This window comes from Mustelus asterias, chromosome 11, assembly GCF_964213995.1.
Source record: "Mustelus asterias chromosome 11, sMusAst1.hap1.1, whole genome shotgun sequence".
In the NCBI taxonomy this organism is placed as follows: domain Eukaryota; kingdom Metazoa; phylum Chordata; class Chondrichthyes; order Carcharhiniformes; family Triakidae; genus Mustelus; species Mustelus asterias.
Window position 1 is genome coordinate 16,834,644 of NC_135811.1, and position 27,086 is coordinate 16,861,729.

At 45.0% G+C, this 27,086-nt stretch overlaps 1 protein-coding gene across 5 annotated transcripts in view; it reads left to right on the forward strand.

The window, feature by feature from the left end:
- Nucleotides 1–783: 783 nt before the first annotated feature.
- rbm20 (RNA binding motif protein 20) overlaps nt 784–27,086 on the forward strand; it is a 259,146-nt gene continuing 232,843 nt past the window's right edge. For all 5 annotated transcript variants that reach the window (XM_078223201.1, XM_078223204.1, XM_078223202.1 and 2 more), the window contains exon 1: nt 784–1,373. In XM_078223201.1, the coding sequence (XP_078079327.1) occupies nt 1,240–1,373 (134 nt within the window). In that variant the 5' untranslated portion in view covers nt 784–1,239. The remainder of the gene's footprint in view (nt 1,374–27,086) is intronic.

A 27,086-nucleotide genomic window follows, 5' to 3' on the forward strand; every position in this document is an offset into this window, starting at 1 on the left:
TTTTGTGGCACTGAATTGACGGTCTTGTGGAGGGGTATTCAGGGTTAGTGTTACCCTGGCTGTACCATACCTAAGTAAGAAGTCTCACAACACCAGGTTAAAGTCCAACAGGTTTATTTGGTAGCAAATACCACACCTGCCCAGTGAAGACCAGTTTACAGCCCACATTTTAAAATCTTAGAAGATTCTCCTGGCCAAAAATTAAAAATTTTTGATTGCCTTTTGGACGCCAATGAATGTTTTTAGATGTGTTGATGCATGTGCCAAATTTCATATGCTTGAGGAAATAGCAATGTGGAGCTGGCAGTGTAACGCACAATAATCAAACAGAAACTGGCTAGGAAGCTGTATCCGCAATGCAATAATACCTACTCAGATACAGAGGGGACGGAGAGTTTAACCACTTTATCATTGGTCTTAATAAGAGATGAGAGATTCAGTTATTCATATGGAAAGCAATTGATCAATACATGGCATCGAGACTCAGTAAACATTACCTGCCGTTCACACATTTGCTGTTCGCATTATTAGCCGCTCTCCCTTATTTAGTTGTGTGCCTTTGAAGTGAGGTTTCGTGAAGCCTGGCTTATTTTTAATCGATGATTTTCCTCCTTTTTTATTATATGATTTACGATGCAGAATTCCAGTGCGGCAAACCGTGCGGGGAATTTGTGGGCCGCTGTGACTGTAATGGTCAGGAGAGTTTGACTCTGGCAACATTGGAATCAGATCCAGCTGCTGCATGAGGTATCAGAATAGCAGCTGCTCGCAGGCTGATCCTGTACCTACTCAGTGACTAATAGCATTCCAGACGCATCAGTCTGTAGTCTGTATGTATATGTCCTCGGTCTGGACTCTATCAACTGCACTCACAGAGCGACGGCTTGGCCTTCCCGCAGGATCTAAGTGACCCCGCTGGATTCAAACCCTCTTCAGCTGGTTTCCAGCACAATCTCCTGTGAGCCATCCGTCTCCCACCTATTTCTTTGGAGACGCTCGGACAGATGAGTGACTAGAGTTGCCGGAGGAGCCTGGCAGGGACGTTGGAGAACTGGGAGCCGGGCTTGGTTACGCGGCCTTTGATCTCGCCCGAGACCGTGCAGAGCCTTCCTTAAAGCGAAAGGCACAAGGGGTTTCGGCCGGACGGTCGGCCGGTGCTGCTGAGCGAGCGGGGGGCGGGGGAGAACTGGACGGTTGTCACTTCAAAGAAAGGGGGATAAATAGCAGCTGATCGCAGACATGAAGAAGCAGAGCGGTGACTGCGGCGCTAACAAGCTTGCCGATAAAAGAGCTGGTGACATGGCTACCCACACGTCAGTCTCTAGCCCTTTGAGATCAGGAGGGGAGGCACCCAGTTCGCAGACTGTTGCAAGGTAATCTGAACAGGACTATTTACACGGATGTATTTTCACAACGTAATGAAGTGCAAGGAAAAATATAATCCTTAGCTTTTTGATTTGGTTAAAGCTGAGAATGAAAGGGCTGTATCTGTCGGGCAAAGTCTGTTTGATGGCACCCGGTGTCACAAATAATGCGCGGTGGGCTGTGGGGGGTGAGGGGTGGGAAATATGTCGTGGCTCCTCCACAAACAGAATAGAAATCACCTCTAAAGGTTTCAGTCAGCAAGGTTAGAAAGCACAGCGAGGTGAGGTCAGTGTCATACGCAGCCCATCTGGAGGGCCTAAAGGCTGTCAATTTTTACAAGTTGAACCAATTTGTGCAGCTGCGATTTTAAGCGATATATATTTATACAAGAACCCAATGAAATCTTCTGTCGGAGGCATTTTTACGATGTTCTGCACGAGAACAGAGAGAGGTAGAGCACTGCACCAGTTTATTGGTGCGCAGTTGTCCAAGTGGTTTCGTTAAGAATACAGGGCGAACGTTGGAACACTGCAACTCATTCACACTGAGATTATAACATTCTTTACCACGGAACAGCTCAATTACTGAGAACTATTCAACAAAGTTCACCTACATACAGATAAACAAAGAGAAAGCAAATCCTAAAAATATAAATAATCTGTCTATCCTTTCCCCAGTTAGTATAATCTCTTGTATTGGTTCAATTTTTAAAAAGTACTGTCTTTCCTGTTACACCTAATCAGGTTTCATTGCTGTATACATTTTGGTACATTCTTGTTTCAGTGACCGTGATAAGATTTATGAGACAGTTCTCTCATATTTTGAGGAAAAACAAAGGATAATTCCAGGCCCATTAAACTGGATAGGTTACAGATTGTAAGATACCTATACACTGCGGGGAAGTGGGTGAAATGTTCTTTCAACAATAATGCACACAGTACCACCCGACCTCTTTGAATCCTGAACATCCATTGCAGCTTTTCAAACAAGCATTAACCCACGGGCAAGGCAAATACATTTCCTTTGGCAAAGTTGATGCTGTAAGTAAAAGCAGAGAATGGACATCTTTTGAAAAACAAATTTGGGTTTGGGCGCAACAAGCAGAAGGAAAAACACTTTCTTACTTCACAACAGGAATCAGACTTTTAAAGTTACAGTTTTGACTGTTGAGCAGTGCTGGACATTGCGTAAAAAATGAAGGCTTTTTTAATTACTCAGTTCCTGACAGAGATTTAATCAACCTCTGAAAAGTGAAACAATAATCTTACAAGTTGTTTATTTGTGTTATCCATGTGTTGCTGTTGACTCCAAGGGTAAAGGCTACATTTTGACTGGTGGGCTTTGAATAAGTGAATTCAGGAAATGAGAAATGTTACAAGGTCTTCTGGATAGTATTAACGGAGCAGCATGTTGGAGCTCTAGCGCATGGGCAGTAGGATGGCGGGTTGTTCCTGGAATTACCTGGACTTTTAGTTTCTGATCTTGAACAGGCACTGAACACGGCGCAGGTGTTCCCATGCACTGAGGAAAGGAAAATTGCAGAACCAGTTACCCAGACAGTCACCTCCTTTCACTCAGCTAAACACGGAGGTCTTGATAGAGGTTTGTGAACAAGGCTGAAGTAAAGGAAAGCACACAATCTGAGAAGGGAAGTACGTGTATAATAAATTCAGGGGAAAGCGAGATTCACGATGGCTGATCAGTGTAAAAGCTTTACCTACACTCCTACTGAAGACAGAAGTCTTCTTGCTCTTTAAACTCTTAAAACGTGTTCCCCTGTCAAGGCCGTTCGTTTGTGGTCTTTCAACAAAATAGGAAAATGGACATGACTTGCAGAAAGTCAAGACACCAGCATAAATTCCAGGCAATGCAATTTGACTTATTCAGACATTTAAAACTAGTAACCTTTCCCAGGGTTTAATCTAAAACAAAATATAATTGCAGGTCAATGTTTTATTAAAATAAGCCAAAAAATGACTGAAGTTCTAAATGCAATTCTATGCAATTTGTCCAACTAAATTTCATTGTGAAATTGAGAAGATTGATTGAAGTCTGATTGTGTTTTTGGCAAACGATGATTAAGATGGAATATATACAGTTGCAATCCTTTTTTTGAGAAAGGAAAGACTTGAATAATACAATATTGTATATAATATGACAATTTACACTTAATATTAATAATAAACTTTAAAATTTTAAACTAATCAACATGGGCAGAAGTGTACAATTTCTGGGATAAAAATTGAATTTGAATTTTGCTTTATTGGGTTTGAGTTGCCAGCAATATTTTTTGTGTTTTCTTATCATGTTGTAGTCAGACGTGTAATTATTGCAAAGGTTTATTTCACATATTGTGCAGATATTTGTTTCAGCTCTTGATGTGTTTATGTTTGTTGTGAATTAAGGTATAGTTCAATGTATTTGTATAAACTATATATCATTCATGTCACATTATAATGGGAACTTAGTACCACATAAAACTGACAGTTCTTACTGATGGAATGGAATCGCTTTGCAAAAAAATGGAAGACTTGTAATTATAGCTTGGGTATTTGGGGTCAGACAGAGAGAGGACACGTCCCCTTTTCTTCTTGCTCTGCCACTTTTCAGTTCACGTCCAACCCTTGTTGCCCCTTGTGATGCCTTGCCCTGGTATTGTGGCTTGTTGTCTTCTTGTCCCCTGGAGCTTTTCCCTTTTTTAAAATATTCATGCCAGTCATTCCTTATGCGGGGTGGTTGGGGGGGGGGGGTGTATTTGTGTCGGGGGAAAGAAAAGAGGGATTCTTTTATTTGTCAGGTACGTGGGGGGAGTTTGGTGTACATGTGGGAGAAAAAGGGGAAAAAAATGGGGGAAAGGCCAGGGCCCCTGGGGGAGAGGGTAGTGGGTGCGTGTGTTCTGCTGTGTTTTAGGTGGTTGGGGAGGGGTGGTTAGTTAGTGTTGGGAGTTTTAATTAGTTTCAAAGCTGAGTTGCAGCTGATATGTGGTGTTAGTATTATAAAACACATACTTCTCAAATTCTTTCAAAAGAACGATCCTTTTAACAGAGCTCTTCATAATTTTTATCCAAAGCCTGTCTCTTCATTTGTGCTTTTTCCATGTGTTCTCTTGTTCTGTAAATCGCTGTTGGATATTTCTCTCTGTGAGGGGTTGTGTAGAAATACAAAGTGTTGCTGCAAGCTTAAATTCATGCAAATATGAGGCAGAGATGGATTCTATCTGCTATGCCCATACTTAGCTCCAAAATACATCTTAAAGATATAGATAGTTCATTTTACACAATAGTTCCTTGAAAGAACACGATTTACCAATTTCGTTGATATTGCTAGTAGCTGGTCATAAGATTTGTGGACCTGTTTGATGTGAAATGTACAGCATAATGGAATAATGCTTGGAAATGCTACTTTCATTACTAAAAGTAACAAATTGTGTAAGTTAAATGCAGAGCTGTCCTTCCGTATGTGCTTACACTCCTGTACATAGAGTCTCTAATACAGACATGCGTATGGCCAGGAAAGAATGGACAAAGCATTTACAAACTGGGCGGACTTCACACAAGTATTTTCCAGTTAATGCAAATCAGCTCTGGCATGTGGTTGTCGTTACGTGAGTCTATTTGAGAGCCCCAGTCCAGCTACAACAGCCCTATATCACAATGAGACAGTACTTGCTGCTTTCTCTGTGCTTGCTAAATAAACTGATTCAGAAAGCGGACGTGTCATTGGAACACCAGGTAAATAGTCTCACTTTGGATTGAAACCCGGATAACGGCATGTGAATAAAGAATCAGTGCGGTGAATTGCCGTGAGAATGTGCGACACCCTCCCACTTCAATGTGTTGTGACTTACAGGCAGAGCCACATTTACTGAAATGGGAGAATCATTTTTAAAAAGGTAAACCGTCAAATCAAAGTTATAACCTGTGCACCATGCATGTACTGTCTTTAAATGAAACAATGTTCATTTCAGTTTAGATGGATAGTTTTGTTACATTTGCAAAGTTTGTACCACATTGAAATGTAGTTATTATTAATCTAGAAATGCCAATTATTTGAAATTTTAGGATAATTTGTCACTTTGAGATGCTTCTAAGAGTCATAGGGTCCGATATAAGTGCTATTATTTCTGTAAAGAAATGTTTGTTTTGTTGGTGAATTCCATCTCCTTCCTTTGAGATGTCTAACTGGTATACACCATTCACCCTATGGCAAGCCCAAAGCCATTCCACAATCTTCTGCTATTGGTGTATGTGCAAAAAGTCTTTAAAGGTGCCTGAACCTGAAGAAATCATTGGACTCTTCTAAAATCTTTAATGTATTAGAAGCTAATTAAAGCAAGCTATTGAAAAATATAGCAGTTCTGCTGATGATAAGGTCTGTTCTATGGTGTACAATAACTCCAGCAAGGAGCACCAGAGGGACAGGTAGTATTGAGGAAGCAGGGGGGCTGCAGAAGGACTTGGACAGGTTAGGAGAGTGGGCAAAGAAGTGGCAGATGGAATACAATGTGGAGAAGTGTGAGGTTATGCACTTTGGAAGGAGGAATGGAGGCATAGTCTATTTTCTAAATGGGAAAATGCTTAGGAAATCAGAAATACAAAGGGACTTGGGAATCCTTGTTCAAGGTTCTCTTAAGGTTAACGTGCAGCTTTAATCGGCAGTTAGGAAGGCAAATGTAATGTTAGCATTCATGTCAAGAGGGCTAGAATACAAGAGCAGGGATGCACTTCTGAGGCTGTCGAAGGCTCTGGTCAGACCTCATTTTGAGTATTGTGAGCAATGTTGGGCCCCGTATTTAAGGAAGGATGTGCTGGCCTTGGAAAGGGTCCAGAGGAGGTTCATAAGAATGATCCCTGGAAAGAAGAGCTTGTCGTCTAAGGAATGGTTGAGGACTCTGGGTCTGTACTTGTTGGCGTTTAGAAGGATGGGGGCATCTTATTGAAACTTACAGGATACTGCGAGACCTGGGTAGAGGGGAAGCGGAGAGGATGTTTCCACTAGTAGGAAAAAGTAGAACCAGAGGTCACAATCTCAGACTAAAGGGACGATCCTTTGAAACAGAGATGAGGAGGAATTTCTTCAGCCAGAGAGTGGTGAATCTGTGGAACTCTGCCGCAGAAGGCTGTGGAGGCCAGGTCATTGTGTCTCTTTAAGAGAGAGATAGATAGGTTCTTGATTAATAAGGGGATCAGAGGTTATGGGGAAAAGGCAGAAGAATGGGGATGAGAAAAATATCAACCATGATTGAAAGGTGGAGCGGACTAGATGGGCCTCGATGATCTGCTCCTATGTTTTATGATCTCATGGTCTTATTATCAAATACCTTCAGCAGATATGGTCATTGCTGCTTTGTAGATTTGATTTGGCTGAAAGATCCTTCAGTGTAATTAATATCAATAGTTAGTCTGAAAGATGTGCTGGTTAGGTGCATTGGTCATGCTAAATTCTCCCTCAGTGTACCCGAACAGGCGCCGGAGTGTGGCGACTAGGGGATTTTCACAGTAACTTCATTGCAGTGTTAATGTAAGCCTACTTGTGACACTAATAAATAAAATTTAAACTTTAATGTTGTCTTTTAATATTTCTGTTACTGAACTGAAAATTCACGAATCTGGCGATAATTCTCATTCAATCAACTAATATTGCCCATGGGTCATTAATTAAAGTTGGAGGAGTCGGTATTTGAATGTGTTTCCATTTCAAAAGGTTGTGTTTTTGTAATAAGGACAGTGAAATAGAGTGAGGAAGCTCGCACCCAATTTCTTTGGAATGTCAGTTGATTTTATAAAAGGAATTTTACCTTGTATCACATCATGTTATTTACTTCTGGCTGTTTAGATTCATCCTTTAGTCGTCACACTTCGAATAACGTTTTTATGAGAATAGATAGCTCAAGATATGACAAGTGACCCAAATGAGATAAACAATTCTTTAAAATGCTGGGCTGCACAACTGTGTCCCGCTCAGAATTATATCAATGAAAGGTTTGTGTTGATGTAGTTTGAGACATTCGATGCAGTAGCCAGCACAGTTAAATGCAACGTGTGAAGAATTTGGATTCAAGGTAAGTTTTTAGAGTAAATATTGAATTATTACTAATTGCAGCTGTCGGGTTGTTAAGTGATGGAGTTGCAAGCAATGAGGGCTTCCCTAACAAGCTGGTCAATGATATACTGACCATCTGAGCTCGTACATTCTGCTCTAGTGGTTAGCACTACTGCCTCATAGCATCAGGGACACGGGTTCAATTCCCGGCTTGGGTTCGCTGTCTGTGTGGAGTCTGCACGTTCTCCCCGTGTCTACATGGGTTGCCGCCGGGTGCTCCGGTTTCCTCCCACAGTCCGAAAGATATGCTGGTTAGTTGCATTGGCCATGCTAAATTCTTCTTCAGTGTACCCGCACAGGCGCTGGGATGTGGTGACTAGGGGATGTTCACAGTAATTTCATTGCAGTGTTAATGTAAGCCTACTTGTGGCACTAATAAATAAACTTAAACTTAATTGCCAACCATGAAATGTAGAGAAAAAACACCTTTATGCTTCCTCTCCCACTCCAAAATAACAGGACTTTTCACATAACATTACACAACAAACTGGATTAGGGCTACTTTCATCCCACTTTCCATTAGGTTTTCAAGTCACACCTTCAAACTGCAGTTTTATCAATAAAACTGCTCAGACTGTTACTGATACTGGTATTTGCCTATCAGTAATAGTGGTTGTATAATTACAAATATTGCTGCCGTTCGCTAATAACTCATTCCGTTATTTATTATTAAAGGCTACAGGCCTGCGCTGTAAAATGGGATGAGGATAGGTGCTCGGTGGCTACTGCAGACACAATGAGCTGAAGATCCTCTTTCTGGGCTGTAAAACCCTACGAGTCTATGTCCGGAATTTTCCAGCTGTTCATGCCGGCGGGATTCTCTGGTCCCGCTGCAGTGAACGGTGATTTGGCTGAGCGTCAACTTCTCTGTCCTTGCTGGCAGCGGCAGTGGGCCATGAACGGCCTACAGCTCTAAGTCAGGGTGTCACAGCTGCAGATTTATCAAGAAACTTGTGTGGCAAGCATATTGATAAACTGCATGCCTAGCACATACTCCAACAGTTCATACGTATATTATATATATATAGATTTTGGTTTTTAACTGAAAGAGTGAGTGATGATAATACATATCACCAACCTACTTCATGTTGTCTCTCATTCACTTTATTCGATCTATCAAAGAGATTTAAAAAAAGAGGGAAAAACAGACAGTAAGCTATGTTTTCAAAGTTTAATTTTATATTTTAGCATGGTATCTTTACTTCCTAAAATATTTCCTACATTACAAGTTTATGGATTTTTCGGAAACTGAATTTCTTCTGAATATTATTCCGGGAAGTCTACACTGCATTCAAATTGTTACAATCCACCTTGAGATATTGCCACAATTTTTGATCGATGTGTAATGGATATTTATTTTCAATCTCACACATGGAGATTGCGCAGCAAATTATGATGTAATCTGTCTTAGCAAGATTGATATTGCACTCCAGATGTGAAAAAAAAGGAGAGCTTAAAAATGAGAAAAGTAATAAAAATAACTTTGACTATAACATAAATTACTGGATGTCAATTCTAGCTCTTTATTTATGGCTCACTTCAGGAAGATTGCTATGGAAAAACAGACTCATGTAAATCTTTTGGTTTAAAACAGTAAGGTAGATACAAGCGTGTGCATAATATTTATAAAATGTGTATATAAATTTGCATGAACATGTCTATACAAATTGCACTGTGCATATATACAATATCATGCTTGTGCATATATATGTGTATGTCTACCTCTATGCTTGAGCAAGCAACACATTCACATTGTTGTATATTAAATTCAATTTTGAGTTGGTGTCTCTGATGAGGAAACATTGGAGCAAAAAATGAGCAGAATGGCAACCTTTGTTGATATTTGTGTGATTGAACAGATGTTTGTGACTATTTGTGAAGGTGTGGTCTGTATGTGTGCGCGTGAGGTTGTATTTGTGTGAATAGATGTTTGTTTGTGTGACTGTGTGTGTGGCAGTGTGTGCGTGATTGTGTAGGTGATAGTGTGTGCATGGATGTGTGTGTGATTGTACCGGTGATAATGTGTGCGTGAATGTATGTGTGCATGACTGTATCAGTGATAGTGTATGCGTGAATGTGTGTGTGCATGACTGTATCAGTGAAAGTGTGTGCGTGAATGTGTAGGTGATAGTGTGTACACGAATGTGTGTGTGTGATTGTGTAGGTGATAGTGTGTGCGTGAATGTGTGTGTGCGTGAATGTGTGTGTGCGTGAATGTGTGTGTGCGTGAATGTGTGTGTGCGTGAATGTGTAGGTGATAGTGTGTGCGTGAATGTGTGTGTGCGTGAATGTGTGTGTGCGTGAATGTGTGTGTGCGTGATTGTGTAGGTGATAGTGTGTGTGAAGATGTGTGTTTGTGATTCTGAGTGCCTCAGACACACCTCCTTACAAATTAAGGAACCTGTTCAATAAATTCTATTCTCTCCCACACTGAAAAAAAGTGTTAGAAACCTATAAGTAACCAAATGCTTGGCATAACGTGTCCTTGATCATTTTGGCTTTTAACTCTGTGAGTGCCATACACACTGATAATCCAAATTTTGTTTTGTGGTTTTCTACATTTAAAATGCTATCACATTTGGAAATGGTACAAAATGTTGTTCTGGCGTCAGTGAATCTTGAGTTGGAGTTTAGCTCAGATTTGCAGCATGGATTAGCTTAGGGTTTTTTAAAAAAAAACATAGGTGCAATAGTGGTGATTTTCTACAAGCTGATGAAATATGCCTTTCTGGTGATGAGAAGTTTGCTGTCTTGACTTTAGATACAAGCGTGTGCACAATATCTAAAAAATGTGTTTTTAAATTTGCACGAACATGTGCATACAAACTGCACTGTGCATATATACAATATAATATATAGTTATATGTGCGTGCTTATGTATATATGTGTGTCTACCTCTATGCTTCAGCAAGCAGTGCATTTATTATAGAGCCTGTGGGTTTTTAACTTGTTGCAACTCAGTGAAGTAAGTGCAGAGTTTGCAGATCTGAGACTTCACATTCAATATGCAGCGCGTCTTCGGAGACAGATTTATTGCTACCCGGAAAGTCGTTAGTCAGCAATATTTTGTCTTTCACCGCCCTTCCTGTCCCTCTTCACCCCTAAAGCCACCCAGCACAAATACCCAAACATGGAAAACTTGCCCATCCTTATGTTCATCCTTGCAATAATCATTGAGGGTCTGGCGCAACATATCCGGGTGGTCCATATTCATTTTAGGAATAAACCTTTCCTTGGATTCTCTGGCAGGATAGTTATTACAGCAGTGCCCGAAACTAATCCGCTGTGAATTTTCAAAATCATATCAGTCCAAAAGTGTTCATTCTGTCAAACAAAATGTCTCTGTGGAAATTACGGCTTAACAGAAAACCGTAAAGGTACACTTTTTAAAAAATCCATCAAATTCGCATTAATAAATTAACACGCTAATTGTAATGAGATACCTTCCAGTGAATGCATTATTTGAAAGTCTCCTTTATTCGAAATAAAATTGTTCCAGCTTTACATTGGGTCTGATTATTATAATTAATTAAAATTAAACATTTTTAAACATGAAAGTTCCATTGAGAATAAAACAGAAGCCCTTCATAAAAGGACTTGCTGTAGGAGATCAGAAACATAATCCAGTGTTTTTATTTTCAGAAATTATCTGATTTCTGATAGAAAAGAGAAAGAAAACTTTTTCTTCATAGAATGGAATCTTAATTTGGATAATAAGCGGAACAGAGATTCTCACATTAAACATACTCGGATTTGCCAAGACTCTTAATTACATTTTAGGAACGCAAGATGTAATAAAATGAAAGACTATTTCACTCAAAAAAACGGTGATGGCTTATTGTCGGGAATCTGATAGAATATACTCAGTGATATGGGGAGAGTTAGAGTGGAAAATAATCCTCAGAACTGACCGCCGCTATCGATAGCAGGCAAATTCAAATTAGCGTGTTTCTTTCCACCGATTAACTACGGCTTTTTGCAGTTAATTTATTGTGACCTGTGATGACGTGCAAAAATGTACAAGTCTAGTCATTTCTCTGGCATGCTGCTGTGATGGTGGAGAATCGGAACTTGGTTGGGAACTCTGAGCGTTTTCTGATCAAATCCAATCATCTGTCAGAATATAGGTACGCATGAGTACACTTCTGTGTATCTTTGCATGCGTGCTCATTTAGTCGAACGTATAGATATTCACCAATGCGTGTGCGTTATTTTCTGTGCATGCGCACTGCGTAAGTACATGTTGTGACCTTTTTTGTCTAATGGTGAGCACACACGTGTGTTGGGAGGCACTATTTTTGGTTATGAGCAGTGAATCATGCTTTCTCTGCACAGGAGACAGAAACAAGATTGAAACCATCCTGACAAAATATATTTGTGGTTACGCCTGTCATTAAATTGTTAAAGTTAAACAGGCTATCCCACTTTCCCAGTGAATTGCAAGAACCCTGTACTCCTTGATCCTTCCTCATCTTACTGATTAGTTTGGGCTTATACGTTTTTTTTAACTTGCAATTTCCTAACAAATACGAACCACATGTACGTACGTCTCGCTGCCCTGCAAATTCATTATTTCTGGATAAAGTGAAAATAATCTGAGAGGCAATTTTCTTTAGGCTGCATGGTGGGCAGGCTCTTCTACAGATACTTTAGCGAGGTTGTTTGAAATTGCACGCTTTATGGAGTCAGTATTTCTTGCAGGATCTGTGAGGGATCTTGGGGATGGTGCCTGGTTAACTGCTCAGGAGACATGTTGCAAAGGAAACGCGGCGACTGCGGTCTTTGCAGTGAATGCTCAGCATTGGGTTAATCTTCCCCACTTCCCCCACCCTCCTCCCCCACACACAACAACAACTCCACCAACCCCCACTCTTCTCTTTGATGGATTGCTTCTTGATTTCACTATGGGAGGACGGTACGCACTCCTTATAAAGTAAAGGGAATGGTTTCCTTTATAGATTTGGCCTGGACCCCATGATATGCTTTCGGGTGTGCCAGATACTTGACTGACTGAACAAACATGATTTCAGTGCTGCCATTTTCCTCTTCCAGCTCTCTCTTTAAAATTGATTTATTAGTGTCACAAGTAGGCATACGTTCACACTGCAATGAAGCTACTGTGAAAATCCCCTAGTCCCCACACTCCGGCGCCTGTTCGGGTAACACTGAGGGAGAATTTAGCATGGCCAATGCACCTAACCAGCACGTCTTTCGGACTGTGGGAAGAAACCGGAGCACCCGGAGGAAACCCACACAGACATGGGGAGAATGTGCAAACTCCACACAGACAGTGAGCCAAGCTAGGAATCGAACCCGGGTCCCTGGCGCTGTGAGGCAGCAATGCTAACCACTGTGCCACCCTCTTTAGTGTCTCAACTAAATAGCCTGATACCTGATCAAAGTCAGATTGTTTGATTTGTTTGCAATGAGCAGTTTTATTGTAGAATTCCTTTTTTTGTGTATAATTGGTCCCCATGGAGTTTCTGGATTTTGTCAAATTGGTGCCATAATTTTGATTCAACATTTGAGTAAATGCTTAATAGTTACAGACTGTACAGTCATCAAATGACTCTGGACCCAACAAACGTGAATAGGTGGAGATTCTACTGATAGGCTATGAAAATGGCTGGTTGTTAAATGGACTGTAATAAGTTGAATGGGTTATTATTGGTCTTACCACATTAGAAACCTAGGTGGTTTCAATTTTAAAAAATAAGTAACTTGCATTTATGTAGCACCTTCTACACCTCAAGATGTCCCAAAGCGTCCAGCCACCGAAATACTTTTGAAGTCACTGTTGTAAAGGGGCACGGCTTCAAGGTGAGAGGGGGGGAATTTAAGGGAGATGTGCAGGGGACATTTTTCACGCAGAGAGTGGTGGGTGCCTGGGATGCGCTGCCAGAGGAGGTGGTGGAAACAGGCACGTTAGCAACATTTAGGAGGCATTTGAATGGGTACATGAATAGGGAAGGAATAGAGGGATATGGACTGAGTAAGGGCAAAAGGTTTTTTAGTTCAGTTAGGTCATCATGATTGGCACAGGCTTGGAGGGCCAAAGGGTCTGTTCCTGTGCTGTACTTTTCTATGTTCTTTATTCTTTAATGGAGGGAAATGTAGCAGCCAATTTGCACACAGTCAACTCCCATAAACTTCAATTAAGGAATGACCAGATAATCAGTTTTGGTGGGGGTTGTGGGGATAGATATTAGCCAAAATATTAGGGGTACCCCCATGCTTCAAAATAGAGGCAAGGGTACTTTTATATTCATCTCCCTCTTTAGCAGTCCCTCAAAACAGTTGCCACAAAAACCATCCAAGAGCTTGTGGAGTCTGTTAACATGGACAGGTTGTTGTGCGGTAGCTACCACATGGTTCCGGCTCACCACAAAACTCTTCCACTCTTATCCCCTGTCATAGAAATACTCACCTTGACAATCGACCTGCTTGGCCATGCCGCAAACACACCGTATGGCCATCAAGTACTGGGAGAGGGACGTGAACCCGAGGCTTCTGGTTCAGAGGTGGGGAATTCTAGCCACTACACCACAAGACCTCCTGGTTAGATTCACCTGAAAGGACAGGCAAGGCCCTGGTTTAGTGGCTCACCCCGAAGGCAAAGGGTACATGAAAAACTTGCGTGAAGAACCTCCCCCGCACATCTCCCTTGAACTCTCCCCCTCTCTCCTGACTTCTCTGACAGTGCAGCGGTCCCTCAGTAAAAAGTAACGTTTATTTATTCGTCACAGGTAGGCTTACATTACCACTGCAATGAAGTTACTGTGGAAAATCCCCAGTCACCACACTCCGGCGCCTGTTCGGGCACACTGAGGGAGAATTTAGCATGGCCAATTCACCTAACCCAGCATGTCTTTCAGACTGTGGGAGGAAACCGGAGGAAACCCATGCAGACATGGGGAGGATGTGCAGACTCCACACAGTGACCCAAGCCGGGAATCGAACCCAGGTCCCTGGTGCTGTGAGGCAGCAGTGCTAACCACTGTGCCACCATGCGCTGCCAGCCAGGATTATATACTCACGCTTCTGACAGTGAGACATAGACCCACAACCATCTGATGCAGAGGAGTGAGTGTTGCCCACTGCAATTGTCTCCGAGAGGAAGTAATTTGGAGGAAATTTTCGACAACTGCCTACCTGCTTTTGGCTGGAGAATGTGAGAGGCTGACAGCTGACAATTGAAAATAAATCACCTATCCATTGGCTGCTGACATGAGCTTCACTTGTCAGTAGAAAGTCAGGGCAGTGATTTTTGTTTTGGAATGGCATCCCATGTTTAAACTCTACTAAATATATAATCCTGATCATTATCAGAGAATGATCCGGCTTTTGTTCTTTGTACTTGGTCACCTTAGGGTTTTTTTTGGTGAAAAATAATTCCTTAAAAATCTGTTCTTTTCTTCACTTCCCGTTGAGACAACGGGTGAGATTTTCCAGCCACGCCTGCTGCCAGGATTGTCCAATCCCGCCAAAATCTCAATGGGTTTTTAGCTGGGCCGCCGAATTCCCCGCGGCAGGTCCTGTCACGATGAGGCCGGAAAACCCCAGCCGGTGGCACAGTGGTTAGCACTGCTGCTTCATAGAGCTAGGGAGCTCGGTTCAATTCCGGCCTTGGTCACTGTCTGTGTTGGAGTTTGTATGTTCTCCCCGTGTCTGTGTGGGTTTCCTCCAAGTGCTCCGGTTTTCTCCCACACTCCAAAGATATGCGGGTTAGGTTGATTGGCCATGCTAAATTGCCCCTTAGTGTCAGGGGGATTAGCAGGGTAAATGTGTGGGATTACAGGAATAGGGCCTGGGTGGGATTGTGGTCGGTGCAGACTCAATAGGCCGAATGGCCTCCTTTTGTACTATAGGGATTTTATGATTCTAATGAGTTGACAGGGACATTTCTTTCTCACATCTCACAAAGACCTTTTCTGTGTTAAACCAATTCACATAGAAATCATAGAAACCCTACAGTGCAGAAGGAGGCCATTCGGCCCATCGAGTCTGCACCGACCACAATCCCACCCAGGCCCTACCCCTACATATTTACCCGCTAATCCCTCTAACCTACGCATCTCAGGACACTAAGGGCAATTTTTAACCTGGCCAATCAACCTAACCCGCACATCTTTGGACTGTGGGAGGAAACCGGAGCACCCGGAGGAAACCCACGCAGACACGAGGAGAATGTGCAAACTCCACACAGACAGCGACCCGAGCCGGGAATCGAACCCAGGACCCTGGAGCTGTGAAGCAGCAGTGCTAACCACTGTGCTACCGTGCCGCCCTAAATATGTCAGCAGTTTTTCTTTTAAAAATGAATCGTTTTAGAAAAGATTTGGGTGTTTTTTGCCTTTAAAAATCTGTTTAAAGCTCTTTGTGCATAACGACCTATTTTGTGCAGCATCCATTCTTATAAGAAACTATTTGCCTTGGTGCGTGAGCCCAAAACTGTAACGATGCACTTTCAGGGACCTCATTAGCGAATAACAAAGAATTTATTCACAAAGATCTACAAGAACAGCAGCATGTCTGCAGCAAGTTCTGGAATGTCTCTGCCTCGGAGAACTCCTCTCCCTGGGGTGATTTCTCACTCTGAGTCCCAATTGGTCACCGAGGCCAGGTGGCCCTTACTCTGCTGTGTTGCCCTTTAAAGGGACAGTCACCACAAGAACCAAGGAGGCATAAACTTACAATCAGAGCTAGGCCATTAAGGGGTGATATCAGGGATCACTTGTTCACACAAAGGGTAGCGGAAATCTGGAACATTTTCCTGCCAAAAGCTGCTAAGCTCATTCAATGGTGGAACAGGCTCAAGGGGCTGTACGGCCTATTCCTGATGCCATGTCCCTGTCTAAGTGAACAAGGCAGCCATTTTGCACACACTAATATTCCACAATGAGGGTCAGTTACCTGATCAACAGTTTTTATTTTGTGATGCCGATAATGGAGAGAAATTAAATGTTTTCACTTCTGAATGACGACAAGGATTCTGCTGAAATGCCCCTGGATTCATGGAGTTGTATCTGACTGATGACTTTGAAATGGATGTAGGCGGGGGAACTATTTCAGAAAGACTGAATTAGATCATATTAACCAAGGATTAGACATATCAGAGATCAGGTCAATCTTTTGTCACAATGTGCCGTCACTGCACGCAATTTAATACTTTGAGGCTTAATTTGAATTTCACAAAGAAAATGTCTCTCTCAATCGGTCAGCTGTTGCCTATATTTGAGAAGAGGACGGCGCGCCACCCTCGACCATATCTATTAAAACCGCCACGGATGCTGTGCCGGTTTCATTCTGTGCTCGTTGGGAGGAAATACTGGGCCGTTGTTCCTGCTTCCTAAAAATTGTATAAATGAGACCATTAACACATGTGAGCAGATGAAATGACAGTTTTGGACGACTGTTTACCTCAGCTGCTATAAGTAAAGACAAACCAAGATTGTACTTTTTTGAAATGAATTTCTGCGGGATTATGTGAAACACCCTGGGACAGCTGGATTTTGAAAGCGCTGACCAGGCAGGCTGGATATTTTAATACTTCTAAGTTTGGTAGGTCAGTAACGCCCAATAATAGTTTCTTCAGGCTTCAAATACCAATTATCAATTTCAAATGGTAATCTACGGACTTCCAGATATTTAAAGGAACCTTCAATTTAATCTTCTGTGTCTGAAAATATAGTGATAAATTCTTAGCTAAATGATTAATTTAAGGGAAACCAAAAAAGAAAATGCTGGAAAACCAAGAGCTTTGACAAAGGGTCGTCTGGACTCGAAACGTCAGCTCTTTTTTCTCCTTACAGATGTTGCCAGACCTGCTGAGATTTTCCAGCATTTTCTCTTTTGGTTTCAGATTCCAGCGTCTTGGAATCTTAGAATCCCTACAGCACAGAAAGAGGCCATTTGGCCCATCGAGTCTGCACCGACCACAATCCCACCCAGGCCCTACCCCCATATTCCTACATATTTACCCACTAATCCCTCTAACCTACGCATCCCAGGACACTAAAGGCAATTTTTTCAGCTTGGCCAGTCAACCTAACCCGCACATCTTTGGACTGTGGGAGGAAACCGGAGCACCCGGAGGAAACCCAGGCAGACACGAGGAGAATGTGCAAACTCCACACAGACAGTGACCCAAGCCGGGAATCGAACCCAGGTCCCTGGAGCTGTGAAGCAGCAGTGCTAACCACTGTGCTACCGTGCCGCCCAAGCATCTACAGTAATTTGCTTTTATTTAATTTTAAAGGATCTTTTTTGTTTTAATTGTCATAGAATCTTACAGTGCAGAAGGAGGCCATTCAGCCCATCGAGTCTGCACTGACTACAATCCCACCCAGGCCCTATCCTCATAACTCCATACGTTTACCGTAGCTAATCCCCCTGACACTAAGGGGCAATTTAGCATGGTCAATCCACCTAACTCACACATCTTTCAGACTGTGGGAGGAAACCCACGCAGACACGGGGGGGAATGTGCAAACTCCACACAGACAGTAACCCGAGGCCGGAGATGAACTTGGGTCCCTGGCGCTGTGAGGCAGCAGTGCTAACCGCTGTGCCACCGTGCCGTCCTTATCGTTATGTTAATCCTTAATCCACTATGGATCGTTATCGAAGTAGTGACTTTAAACAAATTTTTGTTTTAAATTTCATTTTAAGATGAGAAGGGATTCAGAGGGGAGGTGGTGGCGTAGTGGTATTTTCACTGGACTAGCAACCAGAGACCAGGATAATGCTTTGGTGACCTGGGTTCGAATCCTGCCTTGAATTCAATAAAAATCTGGATTTAAGCGATTGTTGTCAAAACCCACCTGGTTCACTTTCTCTGAATTTGATAACAATTTATAGTGGATTAGGGATTAACATAAAGATAATTAAAACAAAAAAGATCCTTTAAATTAATTATTTAACTAAGAATTTATCACTAAATTTTCAGAGATAGGAGGTGAGATTTTGTTTTAAATTTTATTTGAAGATAGTGAGGGATTCAGAGGGGAGGTGATGGCGTGGTGGCATTTTCACTGGACTAGTAATCCAGAGACCAGGGTCATCTGCCGTCCTTACCTGGTCTGGACACTTACATGTGTCTCCAGATCCGGAATGATGTGGTTAACTCTGAAACGGTGTAGCAATTCCCAGCGATGCCCTCATCCACTGAATAAAACAAAGAGCTCCTGTTTCTCTCAATCCCAGTGACTCTGGTCTCCCTCATTCTCAGGCAATCCTTGCTATTAGTATCTTTCTTGCGGAGCGCTGCTCCTTCATCAGGTGAGTGGCTTTTCTTTCCCTGTTCCCTGTGCATGTCGTTCTGTTGTCTCATCTGCTTGGCAGTGTCTCGCAGCTGATCTGTGTCCTGAGCGCAAGTTGAGAATCTGGACTCTATCTTGGTTTCCAGGACGCGGAGTCTGCCGTAGAGCTGGTGTAAAAGGTGGTTGAGGAGTGTGAGAGAGGTGCAGCGGCAAAGTCTCTCAGCGTAGTCTGTGTTATAGGTCGACTTGGGTGGGTTTGTGATCTGTAGTCCTTTCGGGGTCTTGTCTGCTTTCTTGCATCTTTGTAGAAACTTCATGTCTGTGTCGATACGCGCGACCTTCTTGGAGATCCTCTCCGCTTTGAGCTGGTTTGGCCACTCACCTGATGAAGGAGCAGCACTCCGAAAGCTCATGATTCCAAATAAACCTGTTGGACTTCAACCTGGTGTTTGAGACTCCTTACGGTGCCCACCCCAGACCAACGTCGACATCTCCACATTATCAGTATCTCTCTTGACACAGAAACAAAAAATGCTGGGAAATCTCAGCAGGTCTGACAACATCTGTGGAGAGAGAATGGAGCCAACATTTCGAGTCTGGATGACCCTTCGTCAGAGTTCTATTCTCTCCCCACAGATGCTGAGATTTTCCAGCATTTTCTGTTTTTGTTTCAGATTCCAGCATCCACAGTATTTTAGCTTTTATCTTAGTATCTCTCTTGATCCTAGTTATTCCTTTCTCCCTCACTCCCAGCCTTTCTCAGCTCCAGCCAGTGCCCAAATTCAAAGTGGAACTCTGCAGTAATTACTATTTATTTCATGCCATTATTTTAGTGACAACATGACTTCACATGACAAGCTTCAGAAATCCACTCTCAAATCACAGTTTCAGCACCTGATTGTGCAACAATGTACACCAGACATCAGAATTAATATTCCCACCTCTTCTCCTTAAAGTTACCCAGAGCTGTAATGCATATTAACAGACAGTCTCCAGTTAATTTTGATACAGAACTTAACATCAGCTCCATGTATAATGGATGGGTCTGTTAAATGGCCTGCAGTAACTGACCCAGATGGACCAGGACACAGAATCAGAGAATCCCTCCAGTGCAGAAGAGACCATTCGGCCCATCGAGTCTGCACTGACTCTCTGACAGAGTATTCTACCCAGGTCCTCTTTCCCCCCCCACCCTATCCCTGTAACCCCCGACTTTCCCATGGTTAATCCATCTAACCGACACATCTTGGAAAAGGGTCAATTTTTAGCATGGCCAATGAACCTAATCCGCACATCTTTGGACTGTGGGAGGAAACCAGAGCACCCAGAAGAAACCCACGCAGACACGGGGAGAAGGTGCAAACTCCACACAGACAATGGCCCAAGGCTGGAATCGAACTCAGGCCCCTGGAGCTGTGAAGCAGCAGTGCTAACCACTGTGCCATCGTGCTGCCATGGGGCAGGTGGATTTTATTTTTAACCACTCAAGGGTTTGTGTGGTACTGTCAGAGATTCACATGTAGTTTTGGGAATCTTTGTCCAAACCGATCTCATCTCTATGGGAAGTTGCATGTAGAAGTGGGAGGGCTTAGCAAGCCTATGAATAAAAGAGCATTAATGCCAGTGGAAATTTACACAGGCAAACAAATCTCTAAATTGACCAGAGGGAGTTAACAAATCCATAACTAGCTTAAAAAAAATGTTTTCTTTTTGTTGCAGATTTTTTGGTATTTGGTGCTCAAGTCATATTTTGCATGTTTTCCAGTCTGATATTTCACTGCTCCACGTCAGTCCGTGTGATGGTAATGACTAAAACCTGAATGCAATAAGTCCTTAAATCAGAAGCTCCAGGAGGCATGAACATAAATTGGTGGTTGCACGATATAACATGGCTACATAAACGCAGTATGGGCAGCACGGTGGCACAGTGGTTAGTACTGCTGCCTCACAGCACCAGGGACCAGCGATTCCTGAATTGGCTCATTGTCTGTGTGGAGTCTGCACATTCTGCTCGTGTCTGCATGGGTTTCCTCCGGGTGCTCCAGTTTCCTCCCACATTCTGAAAGCTATGCTGGTTAGGTGCATTGACCAGAACAGGCGCTGGACTGTGGCAACTAGGGGAATTTCACAGTAACTTCATTACAGTGTTAATGTAAACCTTACTTGTGATTAATAAATATCACTTTTACTTTACAGCAGTTTAAAATATGTTGCAGAGGCTTCCGAATCCTGCTGATTGTATTGGCCGAGGTAGTTAATAAGAATTGAAGGCCGGTATCTGAGATCACTGTCTCGGCCCTGATCAAAGTGAATGCCCACTTCATGGAACTCTCAAGACAGAGACAGAACTAGGGGTCACAGTTTGAGGATGAGGGGTAAATCTTTTAGAGCCGAGGTGAGGAAAAGTTTCTTCACCCAAAGATGAGTCATTAAAATAAAACCCCATTCCCCCCCACCTCTCCTCGCTGGTTGATGTCAAAGGTCTGACACTATTTCAAAAGTAAGAGTTTTAACAACACAAGGTTAAAGTCCAACAGGTTTATTTGGTAGCAAATGCCATTCGCTTTCGGAGCGCTGCTCCTTCGTCAGATGGAGTGGAAATCTGCTCTCAAACAGGGCATACAGAGACACAAAATCAAGTTACAGAATACTGATTAGAATGTGAATCTCTACAGCCAACCAGGTCTTAAAGACAAAGACAATGTGAGTGGAGAGAGCATCAAGCACAGGTTAAAGAAATGTGTATTGTCTCCAGACAGGACAGCCAGTGAGATTCTGCAAGTCCAAGAGGCAAGCTGTGGGGGTTACTGATAGTGTGACATAAACCCAACATCCCGGTTTAGGCCGTCCTCATTTGTGTGGAATTTGGCTATCAGTTTCTGCTCAGCGACTCTGCGCTGTCGTGTGTCATGAAGGCCGCTTTGGAGAACGCTTAGCTGAAGATCAGAGGCTGAATGCCCGTGACCGCTGAAGTGCTCCCGAACAGGAAGAGAACAGTCTTGCCTGGTGATTGTCGAGCGGTGTTCATTCATCTGTTGTCGTAGCATCTGCATGGTTTCCCCAATGTACCATGCCTCGGGACATCCTTTCCTGCAGCGTAACAGGTAGACAACATTGGCCGAGTTGCAAGAGTATGTACCGTGTACCTGGCAGATGGTGTTCTCACGTGAGATGATGGCATCCGTGTCGATGATCCGGCACGTCTTGCAGAGGTTGCTGTGGCAGGGTTGTGTGGTGTCGTGGTCACTGTTCTCCCGAAGGCTGGGTAGTTTGCTACGGACAATGGTCTGTTTGAGGTTGTGCGGTTGTTTGAAGGCAAGAAGTGGGGGTGTGGGGATGGCCTCGGCGAGATGTTCGCCTTCATCAATGACATGTTGAAGGCTCCGGAAGAGATGCCGTAGCTTCTCCGCTCCTGGGAAGTACTGGACGACGAAGGGTACTCTGTTCACCGTGTCCTGTGTTTGTCTTCTGAGGAGGTCGGTGTGGTTTTTCACTGTGGCGCATTGGAACTGTTGATCGATGAGTTGAGTGCCATATCCTGTTCTTATGAGGACAGTATATATAAGAACACTCATCAAGCGTGCACCGACAACAATCCCACCCAGGCCCTATCCCCCATAACCCCACACATTTAGGCAAAATACTGCGGATGCTGGAATCTGAAACAAAAACAGAAAATGCTGGAGAAACTCAGCAGGCCTGACAGCATCTGCGCTCTGACAAAGGGTCATCCAGGCTTGCAACATTGGCTCTATTCTCTCTCTACAGATGCTGTCGGATCTGCTGAGTTTCCCCAGCATTTTCTGCTTTTTTACCCCACATCTTTACTGATGCGCGACAATCAAGCACGTGGAACAAGGCTTCAGCTATTGAAGGCTTTTATTAGCAAACAATGGAACTAACTAACACGAGTACACCAATTCAGACTGGAGGGGTCCCGCCTGAGCAGAGGGTCTTATACCTCTCCCCAGGAGGCGGGGCCCGACCGGGATGTGCCATAACAACATCTACCACAGGTAAACACCCTAACCCAACAACATTATAACAACCCCCACAGTGGCAACACCCTAACCCAACAGTAACATTGGAATAACCCCACAGTGGTAACCAACGATGGTTCACCACATTCACCCCTCCTTTAAAAACAAAGGCCGGCGGGGTGCGAAAACAGGTCACATATATACAAAATTCACAAGTCCAGACGGTCTGGAGGACCGCACCGTCGCTGTGATCTCCTCAACACCGGTTGCGACATCGGAGCAGGTGCTTGCGGTGGCGTTCTCTCCAAAACAGCGTCCGGCTGTCCCCTCGAGGACTCCCGGGCCGGTTGACCCTGGTGAGGCGATGGTGCAGGGGATCCTGGAACCTTCTGTGGTGGCGCCGATCTCCGAGTCTCAGGCAAGCTGTACATGGGAGTATAACTGTTATGCACTGGTCCCGGTGCTGACCGCGCCACGTCTGGGGAAGAAAGAAGTGAAAGGGGGTTCGTGACGGGGGGTATAGGAGCGACAGGAGTTGCTACGTCCCCTGCGGGCGCCAGGTCTCGAATCGAGACTGTGTCCTCTCGCCCGTCAGGATATGTCACATAGGCATACTGAGGGTTGGCGTGGAGGAGTTGGACCGGTTCGACCAAGGGGTCGGACTTGCGGGCCCTCACATGTCGCCGCAGAAGGACGGGTCCTGGGTACGTCAACCAGGCTGGTAAGGAGATCCCCGAGGACGACTTCCGAGGGAATGAGAACATCCTCTCGTGGGGAGTAGCATTGGTTGCCGTACACAGGAGGGAGCGAATGGAATGAAGCGCATTTGGAAGGACCTCCTGCCAACGGGAGACTGGAAGGCCCCTGGATTTCAGCGCCAGTAGGACAGCCTTCCAGACTGTAGCATTCTCCCTCTCCACCTGTCCGTTACCCCTAGGGTTGTAGCTCGTGGTTCCACTAGAGGCAATCCCGTATGAGAGCAGGAATTGCCTCAAGTCGTTACTCATGAACGACGAGCCCCTGTCGCTATGTATGTAGCAGGGGTACCCGAACAGGGTAAAAAGATCACTGAATGCCTTAATCACTGTGCCAGTCGACGTGTCCGCACAGGGGACAACAAACGGGAACCGGGAGTATTCATCTATTATATTGAGAAAATAGACATTCCGGTCTGTTGAGGGAAGGGGGCCCTTAAAATCCACACTCAGCCTCTCGAAGGGGCGAGTGGCCTTGACCAATTGTGCCCGGTCCGGTCGATAAAAGTGCGGTTTGCATTCTGCGCAAATCCGACAGCTTCTTGTTACTGACCTGACATCCTCCACCGAGTAGGGCAGGTTGCGGGCTTTTACGAAGTGGTAGAGCCGAGTGACTCCAGGATGGCACAGGTCATTGTGGAGGGCCTTCAAGCGGTCCTCCTGCATGATAGCGCATGTTCCGCGCGAGAGGGCATCCGAGGGCTCATTGAGCTTCCCTGGACGATACATAATATCGTAATTATAGGTGGAGAGCTCAATTCTCCACCGCAAGATCTTATCGTTTTTGATCTTGCCCCTCTGCGTGTTACTGAACATAAACGCCACGGATCGTTGATCCGTGATCAGGGTGAACCGCTTCCCCGCCAGGTAATGACGCCAGTGTCTGATGGCCTCCACAATAGCCTGAGCTTCCTTCTCCACCGCTGAGTGCCGAATTTCGGGACTTTGAAGGGTGCGGGAAAAAAACGCGACGGGCCTGCCTGCCTGGTTTAGTGTGGCGGCCAGGGCGAAATCCGATGCATCACTTTCCACCTGAAAAGGGATGGATTCATCCACCGTGTGCATTGTGGCTTTCGCAATGTCGCTTTTCAAAGCCTTGAAGGCCAATTGGGCCTCCGGCGTGAGTGGGAAGGTCGTGGACTTGATGAGCGGACGGGCTTTGTCCGCGTAGTTGGGGACCCACTGCGCATAATAAGAAAAGAAGCCGAGGCATCTCCTCAGTGCTTTTGTGCTAGCGGGCAAGGGAAGTTCGGTAAGGGGGCGCATACGGTCTGGATCAGGGCCGATGACCCCGTTTTCCACCACGTATCCAAGAATAGCTAACCTGCGCGTACGGAATACGCACTTCTCCCTGTTATAGGTCAGATTCAGGCGAGATGCAGTGCGCAGAAAGTGTTGGAGATTCATGTCATGGTCCTGCTGGTCATGGCCGCAGATGGTGACGTTATCCAGGTACGGGAAGGTAGCCCGCAACCCGTTCTGGTCCACCATTCGGTCCATAGCACGCTGGAAGACCGAGACCCCATTGGTGACACCAAATGGAACCCTAAGAAACTGGTATAGACGACCATCCGCCTCAAAAGCCGTGTATTGTCGGTCCTCTGGGCGGATGGGGAGTTGATGGTAGGCGGACTTAAGGTCTATGGTGGAGAACACCCGGTACTGCGCAATCTGATTGACCATATCAGATATGCGCGGGAGAGGATACGCATCCAGCTGCGTATAACGGTTAATGGTCTGACTGTAGTCGATGACCATCCGAGGTTTGTTCCCGCTTTTAACCACCACGACCTGCGCTCTCCACGGACTAGCACTGGCCTGTATGATCCCTTCTTTGAGGAGCCGCTGAACCTCAGATCTGATAAAGATCCGGTCTTCAGCGCTGTAACACCTACTCTTAGTAGCGATGGGCTTGCAGCCTGGTACCAGATTCTTAAATAAAGAAGGTGTGGTGATCTTTAGTGTGGAAAGATTGCATGCGGGGCGCTTTGGGCAATTTGGAGGCTGCGGCTGATTCCCTACTGCCAGTGAAGGGAGTGGCCCACCGTACTGTAGGATCACACTCTTCATGTGGACCATAAAGTTCAGTCCGAGGAGAATTGGCGCACAAAGGTGTGGTAACACAAGGAGCCTGTATCGCTCGTAAATTGTGCCCTGCATCTCTAGGGTTACCATACAACGTCCTTGGATCGGTACAGACCGGGACCGTGATGCCATAGAAATTGTCTGTTTGGCAGGTAGAACCCGGAGTCCACACCTTTTTGCAGTGTCAGGGTGAATAAAACTCTCGGTGCTCCCACTGTCAAACAGACAATACACAGTACGACCATTTACCTTGATGTTCATCATGGAACAGTCAAGTCTGTGATGCTTCGTCTGGTCCAGAGAGATCGATGCCACCGTTGGCCCCTGGGCGTCACTGCATGCAGCCGAGGTTGATACTGAGGACCCCTGCTGGTCGCTCCTGGTCGTCGTCGACCATGATGGCCGCCCCCATGAATCGCACGTGGGTGAGGGCGCCAAGCGTAGCGACTCCTGGTGGTCTTCCTCCTCCTCCGTCAGCCACGATGGCGCCGTCCTGGATTCGCACGTGGTCGGGCCTCGCGGGTACTGCGACGTCGAAGGAGATTGTCTCCGCTCTGGAGGGTCACAGGCTGCACTGCCGTTCTTGGGCTTCGACCTGCAAACTTTAGCATAGTGCCCCTTTTTACCGCACTGACTGCAGATCACCGTTTTTGCAGGACACTGTTGCCGTGGATGCTTGGCTCCGCCGCAAAAATAGCATCGCTGGCCGCCTGGAGCTGCCGCCGTCGTTGGATCGATATGGGAGCGCGAGCCCGTGGGGCGAGGAGGGATTTGTGCTTGCTCCTGCCACGTTGTCTCTGCGTGGTCTTCGGGGTACAGAGCCAAGCTTTTCGACGCTGCCTCCAGCATCTCAGCCATCTCCATCGCTTGGGTCAAGTTGAGGTTCCCTTTCTCTAATAGCTTAAGCCGGATGTACGAGGACCCTACCCCTGCTACGAACGCATCTCGGGCGAGGTCGTACATATATTGCTCAGCCGACACATCTTTGCAGTCGCAGCCCCTGGCAAGCTGCAAGAGCTCATTGGCATAGTCCTCCATGGTTTCGCCCGACTGCCGACGTCGTGTAGCGAGGAGGTAACGAGCGTGGATCTCGTTGGGTGGTCTCGTGTATCGTTTCTTCAAGAGCTCGATGGCCCTCGGGTAAGTGGTGGCCGCACGAATCGCAAGATAGACCGTGTCGCTTACCCTCGCGTGGAGGACCTGGAGTTTGTCGTCGTCCGTAGTAACAGCTGCAGAGGTTGCCAGGTAGTCCTCGAAACACTTCCACCAGTGGTCAAAGGTGTTAGAGGCACCGACCGCACGTGGGTCCAACGTCAGACGCTCTGGTTTTAGTATCTGTTCCATACTCCCTTTACTGTCGAGAGTTTTATGTTTGCTAATAAAATTGATGCGCGACAATCAAGCACGAGGTACAAGGCTTCAGCTATTGAAGGCTTTTATTAGCAAACAATGGAACTAACTAACACGAGTACACCAATTCAGACTGGAGGGGTCCCGCCTGAGCAGAGGGTCTTATACCTCTCCCCAGGAGGCGGGGC